Source organism: Electrophorus electricus, chromosome 10 (genome assembly GCF_041902795.1).
Source record: "Electrophorus electricus isolate QZ-2024a chromosome 10, ASM4190279v1, whole genome shotgun sequence".
In the NCBI taxonomy this organism is placed as follows: Eukaryota; Metazoa; Chordata; class Actinopteri; order Gymnotiformes; family Gymnotidae; genus Electrophorus; species Electrophorus electricus.
Window position 1 is genome coordinate 15,203,371 of NC_137506.1, and position 17,486 is coordinate 15,220,856.

A 17,486-nucleotide genomic window follows, 5' to 3' on the forward strand; every position below is an offset into this window, starting at 1 on the left:
ATGCATTCATCCAATTCCTATTAAACACTTGCTATGACTCACCCCATGTCACTATAAACAAAGAGGAACTACTTTTCCAAGTAGTCCAACAGATGAAACAAACCTCAAGCCCAGAGCATGCTTACAGAAATAAGCAACAAAATCACAAGTATCAAATTTTATTTAACATACCTAAAAGACTATTTACATTTGTGTGAACTGGTAGAAATGCACATTTAAAAACTAAGACATCTTTTTGGTTTTCAAGTCCCTCAGTGCTCCATACTGTAAACATAATTTATATAAAATTATTTCCATCTCCCAAATTATCTTTATTTTCCAAAACATTTTCTATTATTTGTTACCTTAATTAGAAAACAGCAGGCAGCAAAATATTGATAAAAGGAAAGGGGGGGGAAAAATATATGTATGGTATAGCCAAAAATCATGAAATCAGAGACTAGCAAACTCCTCTACTTGAGTCCAACCAAAGAGATTAGAAATTATATGGACGGTCCATGTCAGAGCTTCTTCCTTCGTGTAACTGGTCTGGGGAAAATGCCCTCCATCACACGTTTGCGCCTGAGGTTCATCTTAAGGGTGGGCACGTCCTTCTCCTCTTCCCTCTTTAGAGTCCTTGTGACTGCCTCAGCAGGACTGGCCAATGGGGACAGGAGATCAATCTCTATGGGTGGTGCAGGTTTAGACGATACTTTTGTCCTGTTAGACATGAAGTAGTACATAATAACTTTCACATGTACAACATTCAGTAAATTATTTGCCTAAAAACAGGAAATGGGTGGAACAATAAGGAACGCTTACCGGGTGGCTCTCTTTCTCATTTTGATCTTTTCAACTTCTGTTGCAACATCTGGTGGAATCTTGTCCTTTAAAACAAATGGACAGAAGTGGAAAGTAGCATGTAAGAGGAACTAGAATGTAAAAGGGGCACTTCAAGATTTACATGTGCTTACACTTGCATGAAAGTAAAAATAATTAAAAGTTGCTATACAGAAACTGCACAGACTGGTGTTGTAAAACTTCACTTGGCTCTTTACCTCCACGCGGTCAGTAACAGAAGCTGCATGTCTTGTTCGTGTGACAGGTGGTGATAATGCATCCAAAACAGCACTGTCCACCTTAACAGTAGATTCCTTTTTCCTTCCTGCATGATGAACAAATGACCAATCCTTGATTAAAAAGTATCCAAACAATAGCATTAAAACACCACACCCACACACACACACCCTACCTTTTGTTCTTTGCAGACTGGATGAAAAAACTAAGGAGTCCCCATCAAGGGAGATGTCAGGTTTGTGCACCTTGCTCGCCCGTGTTCGTCTAACAGATGCAGTTGACCTCTTCATGGTCCCCTGAATTTCAGTAGATTCCAGCTCCTGTGACCCCTCAACACCTACATTCTGACTGTTACTTTCTGCAGAGGATACTGCAGATTTGGTAGTTCTCCTCTTGGCACGGGCTATTTCTGTAACAGCAGCAATGCTTTCTTTTTTGGCTCCCTCATGTTTCAGCCTCTCCATCAAGGCATTAGCCAATGGATTCACAGACTCTGTGTGCAGAGGTGTGCCCAAAACGGGTGTCGGTTCTCTCTCAGGCTCCTTCTCATGGTTCCAGAGCTGGCTCCGGGTGAGTCGTCTTGAAACATTCTGTAGCTGAGCATCGTCAACCACCAAGGTGATGTTAGCTTTTTCCACTGTGCTACCTCTGGTCTTCCTCTTGTTCCTTGTTGGGGTAGCTACAGGTGGCTGCAGAACAACTGTGCCCTCCACTGCTTCCTGCTGGAAACTTTCAAGTGCCAAGCTAAACCCTCTGCGAGACTTGCGTGTCACCCTGCTGGGACTTGGAGGAGGTCCAGCTAGTGGCACTGCATCTCCATCCACAGGAGCCTCAGAATCTGGAGAGTTAGAGACCCTGGGCTTTTTCCTTGCACTCTGTCTGGTCTGTGGCATAATCATATCATTGATGAGCAATGCCTCCACTGGCTGGACTTCACCGGCCACATTTGTGGTCCTGGATCTGAGAGAGCTCTTCCTTCGAGTGGCTTTCTGTGGAGTCCTGCGTGCTGAAGCTGAGGGCTTGGAGGCTTTGGTTGAGAGGATCTCCTCCTCATTTTGCAATTCAAGATCAACCTTTCGGGCACTTCTCCTGGGGGTAACAGGGACTTGAGAGTCCTGCAGCTGCATCCTGCTCCTTGTGACACGTCTTGGTGTAGAAGGAACCATGGAATCTACCAGCTCTGTTTGTTTGACCTTGGCGACAGTTTCTTCCTTATTTGTTTCAGCGTTTGACAACGCATCTTTTGAGGGGGACTCACAAGCCTTTGAGGTTTTAAAAGATTTAAATTCTGCATCCCAGGATGCTGAACTTTGAACTGTACTAGCAGCAGACACTAGGTCTTCAGCCACAAAAACCACATCTTTATTTGCTTTGGGAAGGTCACCATCTTCAAGCTTAACCTCTCTGTGAGGCATGGGGCTTTTGTAAAGAGTCTCTCCTGCCGCTTTTCTTTCGTCAACCACTTCCTTGTGAGACAAAGGCGCTGAAGAGTCTGCCTCCTCACGTCTGTCGTCCAGATGCACACAGGGCACCCTTTCAACAGGAGGCTCAAATGCGGTCGTGTGCAGTTGATCCACTTTCATCTGCTCAGGCTGTCTCTCCTCAGGATGAGGGCCCTTAGCTGGTTTGTCAGCATTGGCAGCACATGGTACACCCAAAGACACATCCTCAAACTTTGCTGATGGTAATTCCTCCATCAGCTGGTCATCAGGAACTTGTCCCACAGGCTCTAAGGAGGGTACATCTGTTTTAGCCACTGGTGGGCTTTCCACATCTTCAGGCTGTTTAGTGTTCTGGTGAATTAAAGGGTGTTCAGGGTTCGGTTCTGAAGCAACTGGTTCTTCTTCTTCTTCATCATCATCATCACCACCACCACCACCACCATCTGCATCCAGCATGAGAGAGAAGGTATTGCAGCTACCAGGCAGTGCTTCCTCTAGCTTGCCCCCAAGAGCCTGCAATGCTCCTCCAGCCAGAAGCTCTTGATGGTCACCAGCTAGCTCAAGAGGAACAAGCAGTGTGGTGGAGGGCTTAAGTTCAGTGTAGCACACAGGCCCATCTGCTTCTTCACCCAGGTTTGCAGGTTCCAATCCCACCACTACTACCTCTCCCTCCTCCTCTTCCACAACACCATCCATCACCTGCAGGGTCAGAAAACTAATAGGATGAAGTAATAGTAGGCAGCCAAAGACAAATAACTCAAACCACCACATGGAGGACCACTAGGGTAAATGACTGACCTTTAGCTGTGTATGAGGGGCGACCAGGGACAGCACAGCTGCACTCTGCTCTTGGAGGTACTGCTCGTCATGTGGCAGATCTTGGAGATAAAGGACAGGTGTAGGTGGGAGCTGCTGCCGGCTGTTACCTTCGACTTCCTCTATAATCTCCACTTCACTACCAGAGTCTTCCTCCTCTTCATTTTCCTCTGCACCAGACTCATCAGACTCAGAACTGGAGAGCTCTTCACTGTTTAGGCTGACTACAGCTATGTGGGAACATGGAGAGAGTTTCAGTTTTCTTCTTTTGCCTTCTCAAAGGAAATTTCCAATAAAATGGAACAAAACCAAATAGTTTCTGCAACACAGTTTGAAGATTTCTGAGTGAACTGCTCACAGTGAGACTCTGAGGTCGCAGCTTCCGAGGAGGTGACTGATGTGTGCGTGTCCGGAGCAGGTGCATCCACAGCCACTGGCTCGGACTCACAAACTGAATTCCTGGGGGAATGAGGATGTGAGTTGATATGCATCTCCATCGGAACAACAGGCAAAACCAAGATGACACGATCATTTATTTTACCTGTTAAAGGAGGCCCAGATTTCTGATTGCTCTTTAATGCCAGAACGGGTAAGTGGTGGGGACAGATCATTATCAAATAAATGGCGCTCCACAAAGTCATCCAGATCTGCAAGTAAAGATTCTCATTAGTGAATAGCTGCATTCCATTCCAGAGGGTCCTTAAGAAATGCCTATGTATTCCCTAAACACTAATCACATTTAGGTAGGTCAAGGTTACTGCTGTTGAAGGAATTTAATCTGAATGTCCTGCAATGTCATCATGCAGAAGACACTATAGACATCACATTTATTTGATTCTCTTGACACCTGGGCAGTTAGCTATATTATCAAACAAAGGAACTAACAATATACTGAATTGCATCTACCTAATGTCCACCCTATATTTTGCATGTAGAATAAATATTTGGCTTGTTACAGCCAATATTTACCTCAGAATATATAACTTTAGATAAGGTAAAAGTTAAGATCGTTTTATAGCTGACTTTTCAGAAAATAAAAAATTAAATAGCATTCATGCATAAGCAAACATGGACACATTCGTGTTTTTGTTGCTTCAGCTGGCCAGAAGACCTTGACAAAACACGCACTTATCGATGTGTAAACCTTTGTGCCAGCGTAAATCATAAATCGTCATTTACAACTCCCTGTACAGTCTGAAGTCCCCTTAAGCAGAATGTTTTCACTTCCTCGCATTTGGAATTTCCCTTAAAATTAATTTTAAGGGAAAGGGCTACATTCCTTGTGTAGTTCACAACTAGGAATACCAGAATGCACTTTATAATTCCGTATCTACAAGTAAATCGCACTTCCTCCAGGGTTTTTGAATAGCTAAAAGAAAAAGTTTCCTTTCCTCAGTAATTTCAATAGATAAAACAGAAACTAATTCTTCAAAGAGACTGAACCTGTAATATTTCATAAAACCTCAGTGACCCTTATAAAAACAACAAAAAATAAATAAATGTCCCCCCAAAAAACAAACAAACAAAACAAACCCCCCCCCCCCCCACACACACACACACACACACACACACACACCACACCCATAAGTGGTTCCCCCATGTCTCAGGTGTAAACAATCCTCACCTGATGTCTCCAGTTCATGCTTTAGCTCCTCAGAAGTCTGTGGTGTCTCTGCAATGTCATGGTGGGTGCCATCATCTCTAGGTTCATGGTTGCCCAAGTCTGTGGCAGGAGACTCACTGATTGGTTCTTCAGGCATGATTGTGGGTTCCCTGTTTGGTTCCTGTGATGTGGATTTCAACTCTTTGGGTGCCCGTTCTGGAGAGCTCTCATTCCTGATGGAGGCTTCAGTGACAGCTTGTGCTGGTGCAGGATTAGGCTCCTCTGACGGTTCAGCGATTGGCTCCTTAGCGATTGATTCTAGTGCTGCTAGCTCTACTTCCTTAGCCAGTTCCAGTTTCTTTTTCTTTGCCTGGTCATGAGTTGATACTGCGATTACTTCAGGGTTATGATTTAGCACCACTGCTGCCACAGATGGAGAATCAGATTCCTCCACTTGAAGTAAGGGCACAAATTCTTCAGCCATATGCTGTTCATGGCCTTCTTCCAGAGTAATGTCCTTGTCTAGTTGTAATTCATCTTCATTTGTATGCATCTGCCTTTCAACCTCAGGGCTGTGTTCATGAGCCTTACCAGTGCATTCCTCCTCACTGTTCATTTTCTCATCTGCGATGGGTTCTTGCTCTTCTGCAGGGTGAGAAGCAGCAGGTAGTTCCTCTGTAGCACCATCAGCTGAGGGCTTGGCTGACTCTGCAGTGCGCGGCAGTCCAACAATCACTTCTGCATCCACACTGTTTTCCGCGGATAGCTCCAGCGCCTGTCTCACAAGGTCTCCAGGAGAAAGAGCATTGTGGAACTCAAGAGTTGTATCTGAATTAATGGAGCCTGCACTTGTTTCATGCCCCAGACTGTGCCTGTGAAGCAGTGTGGGCAAGATCTGTTTTGGCTCCTCTGCCAGGATCTCTCCAAGAAAGAAGCTACCCTGAGAGCCTGTCTTTTCTGGTTTCCCTTTCTCTTTTAAGGAAGGCATTAAAGTCAGACTGGGCTCTTCTCCGGCATGTTCGCTCCATGCCTTAAAGCCTCCCTCTGGTGGTCGGGGGGGCCTCTTTAGTGGTGTAATTTCACTACTTGCAGCAAGCTACAACAGAAACACAAAGTCACTCAACATACGGTACTTTCATAAGGAACTGGGTGTAGTCTTTCTAAAAATGCAGTACACCAACTTCCATGAAGTGCAGAGAGTTTTACCCCATTGCTCCAGTGGACAGAGCTCTTGTGCAGGTCCGGGGAACCAGTCTCCTCGATGAAGGTGATGCGGCTCTCCTTGGGGCGTAGTGGAGGCGTGACAGATCGACCAGGTGAGACAGAAGGTGTGGCCACAGGAGTGGGGCGGAGACTGCTCCTCAGGATGGACTGGGGGGTGAAGGAAGTGAATACTGGACCCGATGAAGCCAGCGCTCGGGCCCTCTATGTGGAGGAAGAGAGGACAAGGGGTCAATTACATAAATCAGCACATAGGGACATGGGCACTGCCAGTGGATTAGAGAGAACAGAAAAAAACTGGTGCCCAACAATTTGGAAACAAGCCATCTTTCAGCCAGTTTAATTAAGCATTGACAAAGGAAAGTGAGGCACAGGGTTGCACCTTGACTACTTGTGGCGTCTGCAGCAGACTGAGCTCAGGAGCCTTTGTAATACCCTTGGGGGAAGCCCATGCAGTGATGGGTCTATGTGAGGTCCCCTGTGTATGAATCTCTGGAGATGTTTGCAAAGAGGGCTGCACCACCAGATCAAGAAGCCTGAAATCAAGAAATAGATTTAATTTAGGAGAACAAAAGGTGTTTTGAATCTTAAGGAATGAAACCATGCAGTCAGATTTACCTCGACACCCTACTGGTTAACATGTTGATTGGTGTTCCGATAAAGGCCTCCGGTACGTGAAGGGTGGGAGGATGTGGACCACCCTCCGACAACTCCAGTTCTCTAGGGCTGAAAGAGTGGAGGGGTGGGGTGTAATTAAAGCAACCTCTCGGTATCAAAACCATGGAAATTCACCACTCTCACAATTCAAAGATGACAAAAACGAACACCCAACCACACAATCTGAAAACACCTTCTCAGAGAGGACGATTCAGATGGCGAGTCCTTGCCAACCCAAACTTCCTCAATCTTCGAGAGGACACTTTTGATAAAGGCCGCTCTGGTCAGAACAGTTTCAGTAGCAGATCGTTTAGCCACGGTCGATAAGGGCTGAGGCCTTGTGACTATAGTATGGCACAAAACAGGCAAAATGACAAAACTCTAGTAATTAGGACAATTATAGAAACAGGCAAACAATTACAGTAACAACAACAACAACAACAACAACAAGTAACCTTCACATTTACAGCATCTGACAAGCAGGCTTATCCTGCTTGGCTAGCAAAAGTACTTTGCCCTCTCCTTTATAAAAAAAAAAGTGATAACTGGTTCTATACACATGAAGATCAAGTGCACCTTCTCTGAGGATGGTGGTGTGGTGGTACGGCTTTGCCCGCTCGATGGCTAGCTTTCTCTGTGCTCTGGGCAGAACTTTCCCATACTGGCTCAGGATGGAGTTCCTGGTGTTCGATCTCTCCTTCATCTTAGGATCTCGATCAGCCTGAAGGACAAGATAGCTCAGTGCTCTTTCTGAACATTTCAGCTATTATGACTCAATGGTGCATTACAATGTGGTTTGGACTCACTGCCTGGTTCATTTTGAGGGTCTGGTTGATCTGGAGAGCAGGGACATAGTTGGCCTGCTGGAGATAGTGCACCATGAGGAGCTCTCTGTTCTGAAATCCTCCTGTGCCCTGCAAGAACCGCTCCAAGCACTCCTGCACACACACACAGAGTTTAAGTGTGTGCAGGCCTCCTTCTATAACACCAAAATATCTATTACTTCTTAAAGGGTCTAATCTCTCTCCAGGTTGCAAGCTGCAACCAAAATACCAGTACGTGTACACACACACACACACACGTACACACACACGTACACACACACGTACACACACACGTACACACACACGTACACACACACGTACACACGTACACACACACACACACACACACGGCCTGTAACAGTTGTCCAGGCTGCGCTTCAGCAAGCGTGCGCACATGTGGCTTTAACAGCTGTCCATGCTATATTTCACACACCTGCTCCGAGGGGCCAAGCGGCAGTCTGAGCAGCTCCTTCATTAGGTCCAGATCCTGGCATGTCTCATAGAGAAACTGCATCAGTTCTTCCACATTCAGCTTATTAGCATGCTGCCTCAGCAGAGCCAAGCCCTCCACTATACACCTGTGGTGTAGGGTTTAAAGAGTGTTATAGAGGTGCTTTCCAGAGCAGAGGGAGAGTGTGTGTGTGTGTGTGTGTGTGTGTCTACACACCTGTTGTGGAGGAGCACGGAGAGGCAGAGCTTGGCTTGGTTGGTGGAGCTCATGGAAGGCTTCATCACATGCAGGTAACGCAGTGCTATGTTGTGCTTGCCTTGACACATCAATGCCTGCAGGACACGCCCATGTTGCCATGGCCACAGAGAGTGACTGGTGGTAGGGTGGAGCAAAAGCTCCAGAGAGCTCTGAGAGAGTGCGAGAGAATGCGATAAAGAGAGTGAGTGAGAGAGAATGCATGTTGTAGAAACGTATGGGCATGGTCTAAGTATTCTAATGAGTACACTCCTTAATCCAAGAGTCTGCGCCTGACTTCTCACTCACACACACGACTGCTAGTAACATAAAACGGAGGCTACAGTTAATAGGTTAGTTTTCTAGTTTGGCTTGCTATGATGCACTGATTGGAGTTTAAGCACAATTTGGATAAAGATTGTGTGGGAGGGATTACTGACACCAACAAGGGCATTACCCTTGGACTATTAGACTCGCATTAAATGGTCTATAAATACCTGCTACTGTTATTTTAGCTACACTTTATAAGAAACTGCGCATAAACAGTGGGGGCAGTCGCTTACCTCGTGGTCATGGTGATCTAGTAACCACAGGCCTTGTACAAGTTTCACCAAGCCAACAGGAATGGCGAAGGCGGTAGGGAAAGACTCCACAGATGCACCGCTCTCATTAGGAAAGGAGTACATGACGTCCAGCAGCAAATAAATAACCTGGCATGCGCAGTTAAGTATTAAAACTCACCACAAACACATTTTAAAAACAGATGTTTGACACAGTATTAAGAGTTTCCAATGCACATATAACATTACGCTCCTTTCCTGTACATGTTAAGTCTAAAGGACATCTAATCACAGCTTCTCCTGTCAGTGATGAAAACATAGGATACAATTGCATGTTTGGCAGATTCATCAACATTTTCCAGGAGATACAAGTCCAGCAAGGCCTGCAGAAAAACAGACACACCATCAAAGCTCTGGAAAATAAACTTTCAAAATAAATCAGAATGCACTGGGCATTGAAGTCTCACGTGAAGAGATGGGGGTGGGTACTGCCCCGTCCCACCCTCGTCCCTTTTCCAAAGGTCTGCAAGACGTTCCCCACACTGGGTCACCAGCCCGTCAATCATGAGACAGTCTGCACACCATTTCTCCCTAATGACAGCAAAGAACCATGTGAACCACTGTGAAACAGAACCTCAGATTATGAGTTCACCTAATCGATGGCATGGTAACTGTTTACAGCAGAACCCAAACGGGTGTGTTATTGCCAAAACCACCATGGCTGCGACTGAGTCGCAGGCATGAGCTGCAGTTGAGTATAAATTACATCCATGTTGTTACGCCCGATAGCACAAGACCTTGAGTGTTCTGTTACTTTCAACAAAATAAAGAAAAGCCCAAAATGCAGTTAAATGTTTTAATATTGCCAAATCCTTTCACCAAAAGTAGTCCCACAGTTTACATAGCACTACTAAATAACGTTAGTTTGTAATACAAAATAAAAATGAGGACAAGATAAAAGTGTTACTGCATTATTAGTGTTCATTTGTACACTTATAATCGTTGCGCAGACAAAAAAAGGGTGGCATCCATCATCCCCACTTGCTTATTGGTGGCCTCAGCGTGTTTAACTGTTCTGCTGTCACAAACTAATGGCAGATTTGAAATTTGATGTTTGTCTGCCATCACAGTCTCCTTTAGAGTCTGACCAAATGGGCTGCAGGTCAAATGCTATTTTATAAAAGTCATGCACTGTATTCATTTCCCATGTGTTCATTAGTATTTGCACCAAATATCCAAAGCGTTGGGTGCATAAAGCTAGCTGGCATCTAGTAACGCATCTGTATTGGTTTGAAAAACCTGTGCTGTTATATGACAATGCTTCTCACCTAATCAGATCGTGAGGTCAGAACTAAGTGTTGTATAAATAGCCACACAAAAGGACATTAATTGTTCATATAGCTTAGTGCATTGTTGTGATATACAAGCCCTCCCTCTGTTGCAAACCAGTTTCAGTATTTCGTGAACAATAACAGGTGTAACAGGCCACTGGCCACAATGGGAATTCTGACGACTTACTTTGCAAGTCTTTTCAGTTCTTCCCGTTGGCCTATGTAGTAATTTTTAATCACAGAAAAACTATAAAAGGGCCTCGATATTTGCAGGACATCATCTGTTTGGAAAAAGAAGTAAAAGGCTTCAGTAAACAAAACACCACGTGCATGTTAAATTTGGAAGCGAGAAACAGCACGTCTGCGTACCCGAGACCTCGGGGAGAAGTCCAGTGCGGCAGAACCACAGCACCACCTGAGCGTACTGGGAGATCAGACTGGACACCAGGCTTTTGTTCATCAGGTCCACCAAACCTAGGAATCAAGCAGCCAGTCATGCACACACCTTAAGGACACACGACTATGCACCCATGTAGTTTACAACCACAGCTTCAGAAATGAAAATGAACGTGTGTGTGGTATGTACTGAAGATGAAGGAGTGGCGGGCTACACTACCTCTTTGCGTGAGCTCCTGGGCCTCGTTGAGCATGCAGTGGAAGATGGTGCTGATGTTGCAGAGTAACCGCTGGCTATGCTGAAGCAGCTGCAGTGTCTGTGGGTCCGTGAAGTTGGAGGAGCTGTCAAACAGTGGTGCGCCTAGATACAGGAGAAGACCGTGAGCGAAAGGAGCAGAAGCATGCTTAGATTCAACTCCGAAAAAGCACCAGCACTCACAGATGCGATCAAGCTCCTCCTTGGTGCGCACCACCCTGTCCCAGGCCCACTCCAGGATGTAGCGCAGGTTCCCTGCAGAGCCGGGCAGCTCTGTGTGGGAGAAGGCAGCAGGAATGTAACAGGACAAAGTAGCAAGGGACAGGTCTTCTCCACACACAGATGATCCTTAAACACATTAAAGGATCTTCCTCTTCCTATGGAGCGCCAGCACTAACTCTAACAGAAGCAGAGATTAGACTCATACTAGATTAAATGTAAAGGCAGACGCTCCCCCACCCCCATCCTCACCGTCAGTGGTCCACTGCTTAATGCAGCCAGTGATCATTCCCAGAGAGCTCGTCTCCACTGCAGCCATCAGGATGGCGTCCAACTGTTCCTCCTATGTAGTGACAGAGTCACGAAAACACTGAGCACTTCGATCTCAAACACCATGTGACAGCTAGGCAAACCTCTACTGGTGCTAAACAGGGTTAGGCTACACCAGAAAGTAGGGGTGTGCGTGTGTGATGACCTGAGAAAGACTAGAGGGCTGCACGTCCGCTAAGCGCGAGGAGAGCAGGCCCGACATGAGACAACGCGAGTATCCGCTGGAGATGCCGTCGCTCAAGCTTGGCACGGACTTCTTCAAGTAGCCCAGAGTCTAATACCAGCGAGTCACAGGTTTTTAACTTGCCTTCCAAACATGCAGTTCACACTTTGATTTGAAAATTTTAAGAGCAAGCCCAGACTAACCTCTTTCTGATACCCAGCACAGGTTAAGTGCACAATTCCAGAGTTAAGCAGACAGCTTGCATCTAATGGAGAAAAGAAAAATAAAAGGTGTCTCACCGAAACCAATCAGTTGGATAGCTGCTGAAATATCTGGTTTTGACACAGTAGTATCAAATTGTAGTTCTGGCCTACAGTTATCGTGCAGTGATGCAGATGAGATGCAGACAGCTGAAAAGTGTGTGGAAACTTGCCAAAGTTGTAAGTGGTGGGGCTAAAGAACTGCTCTGGTGGAGGGCACGTGTAGGCCAGGCCTCTGCTCAGGCTACGGTCATGCACCACCACGTCCAGGAGGGGGCAGGGCGCCGTCATCTCCACCACAGAGTCCAGGGACCACACCGCCAGGTATGGACAGTTCCGTAGGGACTCGCCCGCCCTGTGCACAGCGTGATGGAAGAGACCACCACCATGAGATCACCACACCACGCTGCTCCATTTGTCATTTTGCAGACAATCTAACTCAGAGCCATTTACAAATGTGCTTTGTCATTTAAATCATAGAACGCATCCTAGCCAGTACAGTATGTTAAGAGTTCAAGACATCATTGAAATAGTGTTGAAATACAGGGATCAATGTTGATGCCTAGAAGTGAAAAACACATAAGCTCAGACAATGATAAGTGCGATAAACAATTCCCTTACAATAAGTACTAGAGTTTCAGTCACTTGACAAAGGTGCAGGATCAATGGTCATTTAAATATTCCACAAATAGATGGGTCTTCAGTCTGCATTTGAAGACTGCAAGGGACTCTGCTGTCCAGACAGCCAGAGGAAGTTTTTTCTACTGTTGCAGTACAAAGACCGCCAGCAGCAACATAAGACCACACTTCTACAGTACAGAGCTGCACTCATGGGTGGAACTTCACACTCATATGCTGCAACAGCTGAAACAACACTACAGCCAAACCACCATTGCGCAAAGTTGTCCAATGGTGTTAGGCAGATGCACACATTGTATGTTTCAGCAGAGGTACAGTCAATCTGGTTTGAAGATAGTCTCACCTCAGCGAGTCAGGCATTTGGGCATGGTACCATCGATTAATGTCGAAGATGCCGATGAAGGTAGAAGGCTGGCCTTGTCCGTAGGATTTAACTTGCCAACTGAATATTGACACACTTGTGTCAGGTGATGCCACTGATGATGGGTGGAAAAAACAGAAATATAAGTGCACCGCAAGGTTCTGTGGCATTAAACTTTTGCTGACTTGGGCATGGAGGGTAAACCTTCGCTCATGCTGTCCTCTCTGTCTGGGTGCTGGCGGTACTTCTCGATGGTCTGACAGCTCAGCAGGCGTGTGTTGGTGGCATGGGCTCGTAGTGGATATACGGTGCCGTTCAGATCCTGGCTATAGCGCTCCTCGCAATACTCCAGCCCCTGAAACATCATAAACATCACTACCACCATCCAGTAACTACAGCCACACCCATTACAAGCAATTACATTGCAAACTGTCCAGACAGTTCATATGATGTTTCTTTACAGTAGCGTTTTGTTAGTCATCTACCTCATACAGAATCTTTCCCGAAGCCAAACATTTCCTCTCTCCGAATGCCAGCTGCAGTAGATGAAGGCTGACTATGTCTCCTTCACTGCAAAAGACAAGAGCATTTTTAAATGAAGCACAGAAAGAAATACCCTGTGACTGCAGAGAAACACACATCAGCAGAAGCTCCATGCTTCTAGACAGTACAATGAGGGACTCACTGGTCTTGTGCAGACTGCACAGCCCACAGATAGCAGCAGTTTCTGGGGTCATTCTCTGGCTCCTGGAAGGTGAAGGCATATACAGGCACTCTTCCGCCCTCTAGCTGTGAGTGATATCTAACGAAATCAACAGATTAATAACAAAATGTCTGAGAAAGAAAGGTAAACACATAGGAGCAAGTGTCAACATCAACCAAAATGCCAAAAGAAAGGTCTGAGTAGCATGCTTCTCTTCTAAATGTCCAAAGCCTCACTTACTCTTTCTTGAGTGTTTTCATGTTCCAGAGCTGCAAATAGCCATCAGAAAAGCCCACAGCGAGATGGTTGGTTCGCGGGACGTACTGCAGACTGGTTGCTGCGGTGCCTGACGGACTACTGAGCTGGAGACACAGGTGCCGGCCCTGCTGCGTCACGCCCTCCCGCAGACGAGGGATCTCTGATGGAGACTTATTCACCACCTCAAGATCTGACAACACAATGGGAGGAGATAAACTCAAACGTCCCTAAACTACAGCTTTGAGGAACAGGAGTTCAGCCCTCGGAGAAAGAAAAATCTCAAGATGCGTTTGTCAAATATCATGTTGAGAAGAATCACAAAACACTGAGAAGTGCAGTAACGGTATGCTGGGAGCAGAGGGAGCTCACCTGAGGCCTCTAGCTCAGTCTGAGTGCAGGACAGATCATCCAGGCACAGATCCACCAACAGAACGTGGCCGATGTCCGTTACCACAGCAGCCACACCAAAGAACCAGCGCAAGCTCTGGTGCAGGTGCTGGGTGCTGGCGCTGGCTCCTCCGTAACTCACCAGAGGCTCAATGCCTGTGATCTGTGGAATGGGATTTTTAAACAGTTCACCTCAGTTTTTTTTGTTTTGTTTTGTTTTTGTTTTTTCACCACACAGCAGACATCCGGATGATACAGCGAATGTAAGGTTAATACATAGTTATATTTGGGATACAGGTGTGGATGAAAACCCACGACTGCATTAAGTGCTGCCCCTTTGTTAGCAACACATAACTCACTCTGCCTGGAATGACGACGGCCTTGACCACACGGGAGATTCCCAGGTCGTACAGACACAGCATGCTCCCCTCCTCTTCCTCCAGGCCCACGAGCAGACCGCAGCGTTTCAGCCAGCTGAAGTCCCGCACTGCCAGGACAGTAGGAGGATGCTCAGCCATCCCCGTGAAGCGATAGGCAGAGAGCCGCTCCCCCGTCACTGCGTGAACCACCTCCAGCTGGGGCCCGCAGGAGAGCCAGGCCAGCCCACCTCGGCCTGCTCGTGACACAGCACAACATGAGCGACAGAACACCAGCACACTTCACAACAGTCACGGAAACTGCAATGAAGCCCGACTAGCTGTAGGCACGTCCAGTTGTCCTCCTCTTTCAATTTTATTTGTGTGTGTGCGCACGTGTATGTGCGTGTATCTTTGTGCCAGAGGGAACTGAACCACTCACCAGTGGTGAATCTCCCATGCAGGACCGAGTCCAGCGTAACCTCATCCTCACCCAGAGCCTCAACTGTCACCTCAGGGAAGCGCAGCAAACTGCTAGTGACTTGAGCTACCAGGTCACGCATGCTCACTGGAGACACACACACACAAGCCCATAAGCATTAGCTACAATTTACAGTAATAAAATTAACAATTTCTCAGCTGCTTGGACTGTCAACAGAAAGCAACTGCGGCCGCAACATCCAACTGCAATTTGACGAAAGAAATCAGCAAGCAGATACTTGCACGTGACAGTTATACATGAGGCTGCATGATTCTGTACCCTTCAGATTCCAGATATTCTGTACATATAACAGGCTATGTGAATGGAGCTTATCCATCATTCACAGAACTCTCACCTGAGTTTGTTAATGGAGCATAAAGTAGTTTCTCCCATTTGTCAGAGAATGTTTGTCTGAACTTTCAACAAAACCACCATTTTGCAGAAGCCAAATCTGCAATTAGGATTAATAGGCAATACTGTGCTTATCCCTAATGGAAATTATTTTCTCTGTGTGTTAATCCAATTGGAGGGCCACTGGGAAAGGATAGCCCAACAGAGCTGCAAGAGCACAGAACACTGCAGCTGTCAGTGATGAGGTGCCAGTTAACACAGCAACAGCACGGGAATCTGCATTAGCCCATATTTCCAAGCCCCATGTGTTCTTTTATTCATTTCAAAACTAATACTATGAAAAAAAAAAGGAAAAAAAAAAGATTAATATTTGAAAAGTACTACTTAAAGCACAGCAAGAGTTATCTTTTACATGTTCTGTATAAATATGAATTAGTGCAAATCCATAAATGATTTAGGCTAGTCTGGATGTCAGAACTACATACTACTTGTGTCTACCACAATACAACCTTTTCGCTTGGTTAACATTTAATAGAACAGTTTTGGTATCATAGAACAACCATGTAACCCAACTAACAGACGTTAATGAAGAGTGAAATGCATATTCAAAAGAACGTCAAAGATGTGTAATAAAATTCTAACTACCATACTATAAACTTCCCAATAAATCAACAACACCTCAACCAGGGGCAATAGTGCCCCCCAGCACATGAACAGCCAGGCGGTTCAAACGCAGCCCAGAGAACTTAAAGTACTCGTGTAGGCCAATGTCTGCAGCTGTGCGGGAAAACAAGGTTCTACTAATTACTAGGTCAAGTAACCTGCAATGTTCCAACATGCTGTATTTTACATTCCCTATATTCTGCTAAATACATAATATAGCTAACTATCTAAATTTTATTTTTTACAAATGATTCCAGTTTAAGATATAACTGCAGTGTCACAAAACCACATGTTCGGGTTGCTTATATCGCGGGGGGGGGGGGGGGGAATGAAAGCCTTGGCACACCGCATGCGTGGCCTTATGTAAGGCCTTTAAGCTACAACAAATATCTTACAACGTCTGACCCTAGCTATAACGTTAGCACCAAATACGCGGACGACTTGTGCTAGATAGCGTTAGTGGTTTAATTTCAACGTATTTGAGAGCCATATCATTAGTTTCAAAGTACTGCCTACCTACATAAGATAGCCATGCTAACCCGAACAGGCTGTGTTAGCATATGCTAAAGCTAATGCTCAAAGTTAGCGGTACTGAGGTAATTATTCACCAAGCTAAGATAGCTATGCTAACCGAGCTATCTAGCTGGCTAGCGGACACAGGCTTTGTGAACTACACGCATATCTCCCATCTACCACATGAAAAACCTGGGGTAAACGACGTTAGACGATTAAAAGTCACTGCTCTTCAAAACTAACTACCCATCAAACAGGAGGTGAACGTGGCTGGTAAACACACAAATTAAGATCTGAAAGACAAATGTCATCACGCGTTTCTTCACAGAGACGAAGGGTTCAGCTATGCCATGGAACACGCAACGTTCAGGATGTCTAGGTTAACCTATGCCTTTATGTACAGCATCATGTTATTATAGTTATATAGAATTTCTACAGTAAAAAGAAACAGCTAACGGGAGTCCACAGCGTTGCGTGGTACTGCGAAAGCTGGCGTTAAGATAACAACCCATCAAAGCCAGCTAACCCACCACCTATCTAACGCCAAAAGCATGACATTGACACAGCGATGAAGCTACATTTCAATGACAGTGGAATTATTCGAAGCAAAAACAAGAAATGTGCGGGCACTTAAAACTACCACACGCACACTTTAATCTAGTCTTCCCTGTCGATAGATTAAGTGTTACAGGGCCAACGGTCGTTAGCTAACTTGTGCTATTACTGGACAGTTAGCGAGCCAAGTGTTTACCTGTACGGTGATCACAGTCGCGAATATATCAAATCCGTCGTAAACTGCACCTGTCTTTGCATAATCCTCTTTCACCTTTTTGTCCGTGACGAATAACTATGCAATAAATAGCCACTCCGTACACTCGGGTGTGATTAAGGTGGCTAGCTAACAAATTCCCCAACCGCCGACTACGACTTGAACACAGGCGCCATTTCTGTAGCG

The 17,486-nt window shown here is 45.8% G+C and overlaps 1 protein-coding gene across 2 annotated transcripts; it reads right to left on the bottom strand.

Moving 5' to 3' along the window:
• Positions 1-142: 142 nt before the first annotated feature.
• On the bottom strand, positions 143-17,486 carry ahctf1 (AT hook containing transcription factor 1). 2 transcript variants are annotated; one of them, XM_026999878.3, is made up of 36 exons: positions 17,283-17,486; positions 14,966-15,091; positions 14,527-14,780; positions 14,150-14,330; positions 13,763-13,970; positions 13,505-13,621; positions 13,305-13,389; positions 13,024-13,174; positions 12,802-12,934; positions 11,993-12,174; positions 11,763-11,824; positions 11,542-11,670; positions 11,319-11,409; positions 11,031-11,120; positions 10,812-10,952; positions 10,565-10,669; positions 10,383-10,476; positions 9,332-9,455; positions 9,191-9,247; positions 8,868-9,014; positions 8,287-8,477; positions 8,053-8,197; positions 7,602-7,733; positions 7,372-7,516; positions 6,989-7,139; positions 6,757-6,864; positions 6,521-6,674; positions 6,124-6,342; positions 4,939-6,013; positions 3,856-3,961; positions 3,673-3,773; positions 3,297-3,544; positions 1,232-3,197; positions 1,038-1,144; positions 802-866; positions 143-699 (listed from the first exon to the last, which is right to left on the bottom strand). In XM_026999878.3, the coding sequence occupies exons 2-36, from the start codon at positions 15,084-15,086 to the stop codon at positions 501-503; spliced, it is 7,584 nt and encodes a 2,527-aa protein (XP_026855679.3). In that variant the 5' UTR covers positions 15,087-15,091; positions 17,283-17,486; the 3' UTR covers positions 143-500. The 2 variants fall into 2 exon arrangements, with proteins under 2 accessions (XP_026855679.3, XP_081577816.1); XM_081721690.1 differs by lacking the exon at positions 11,542-11,670.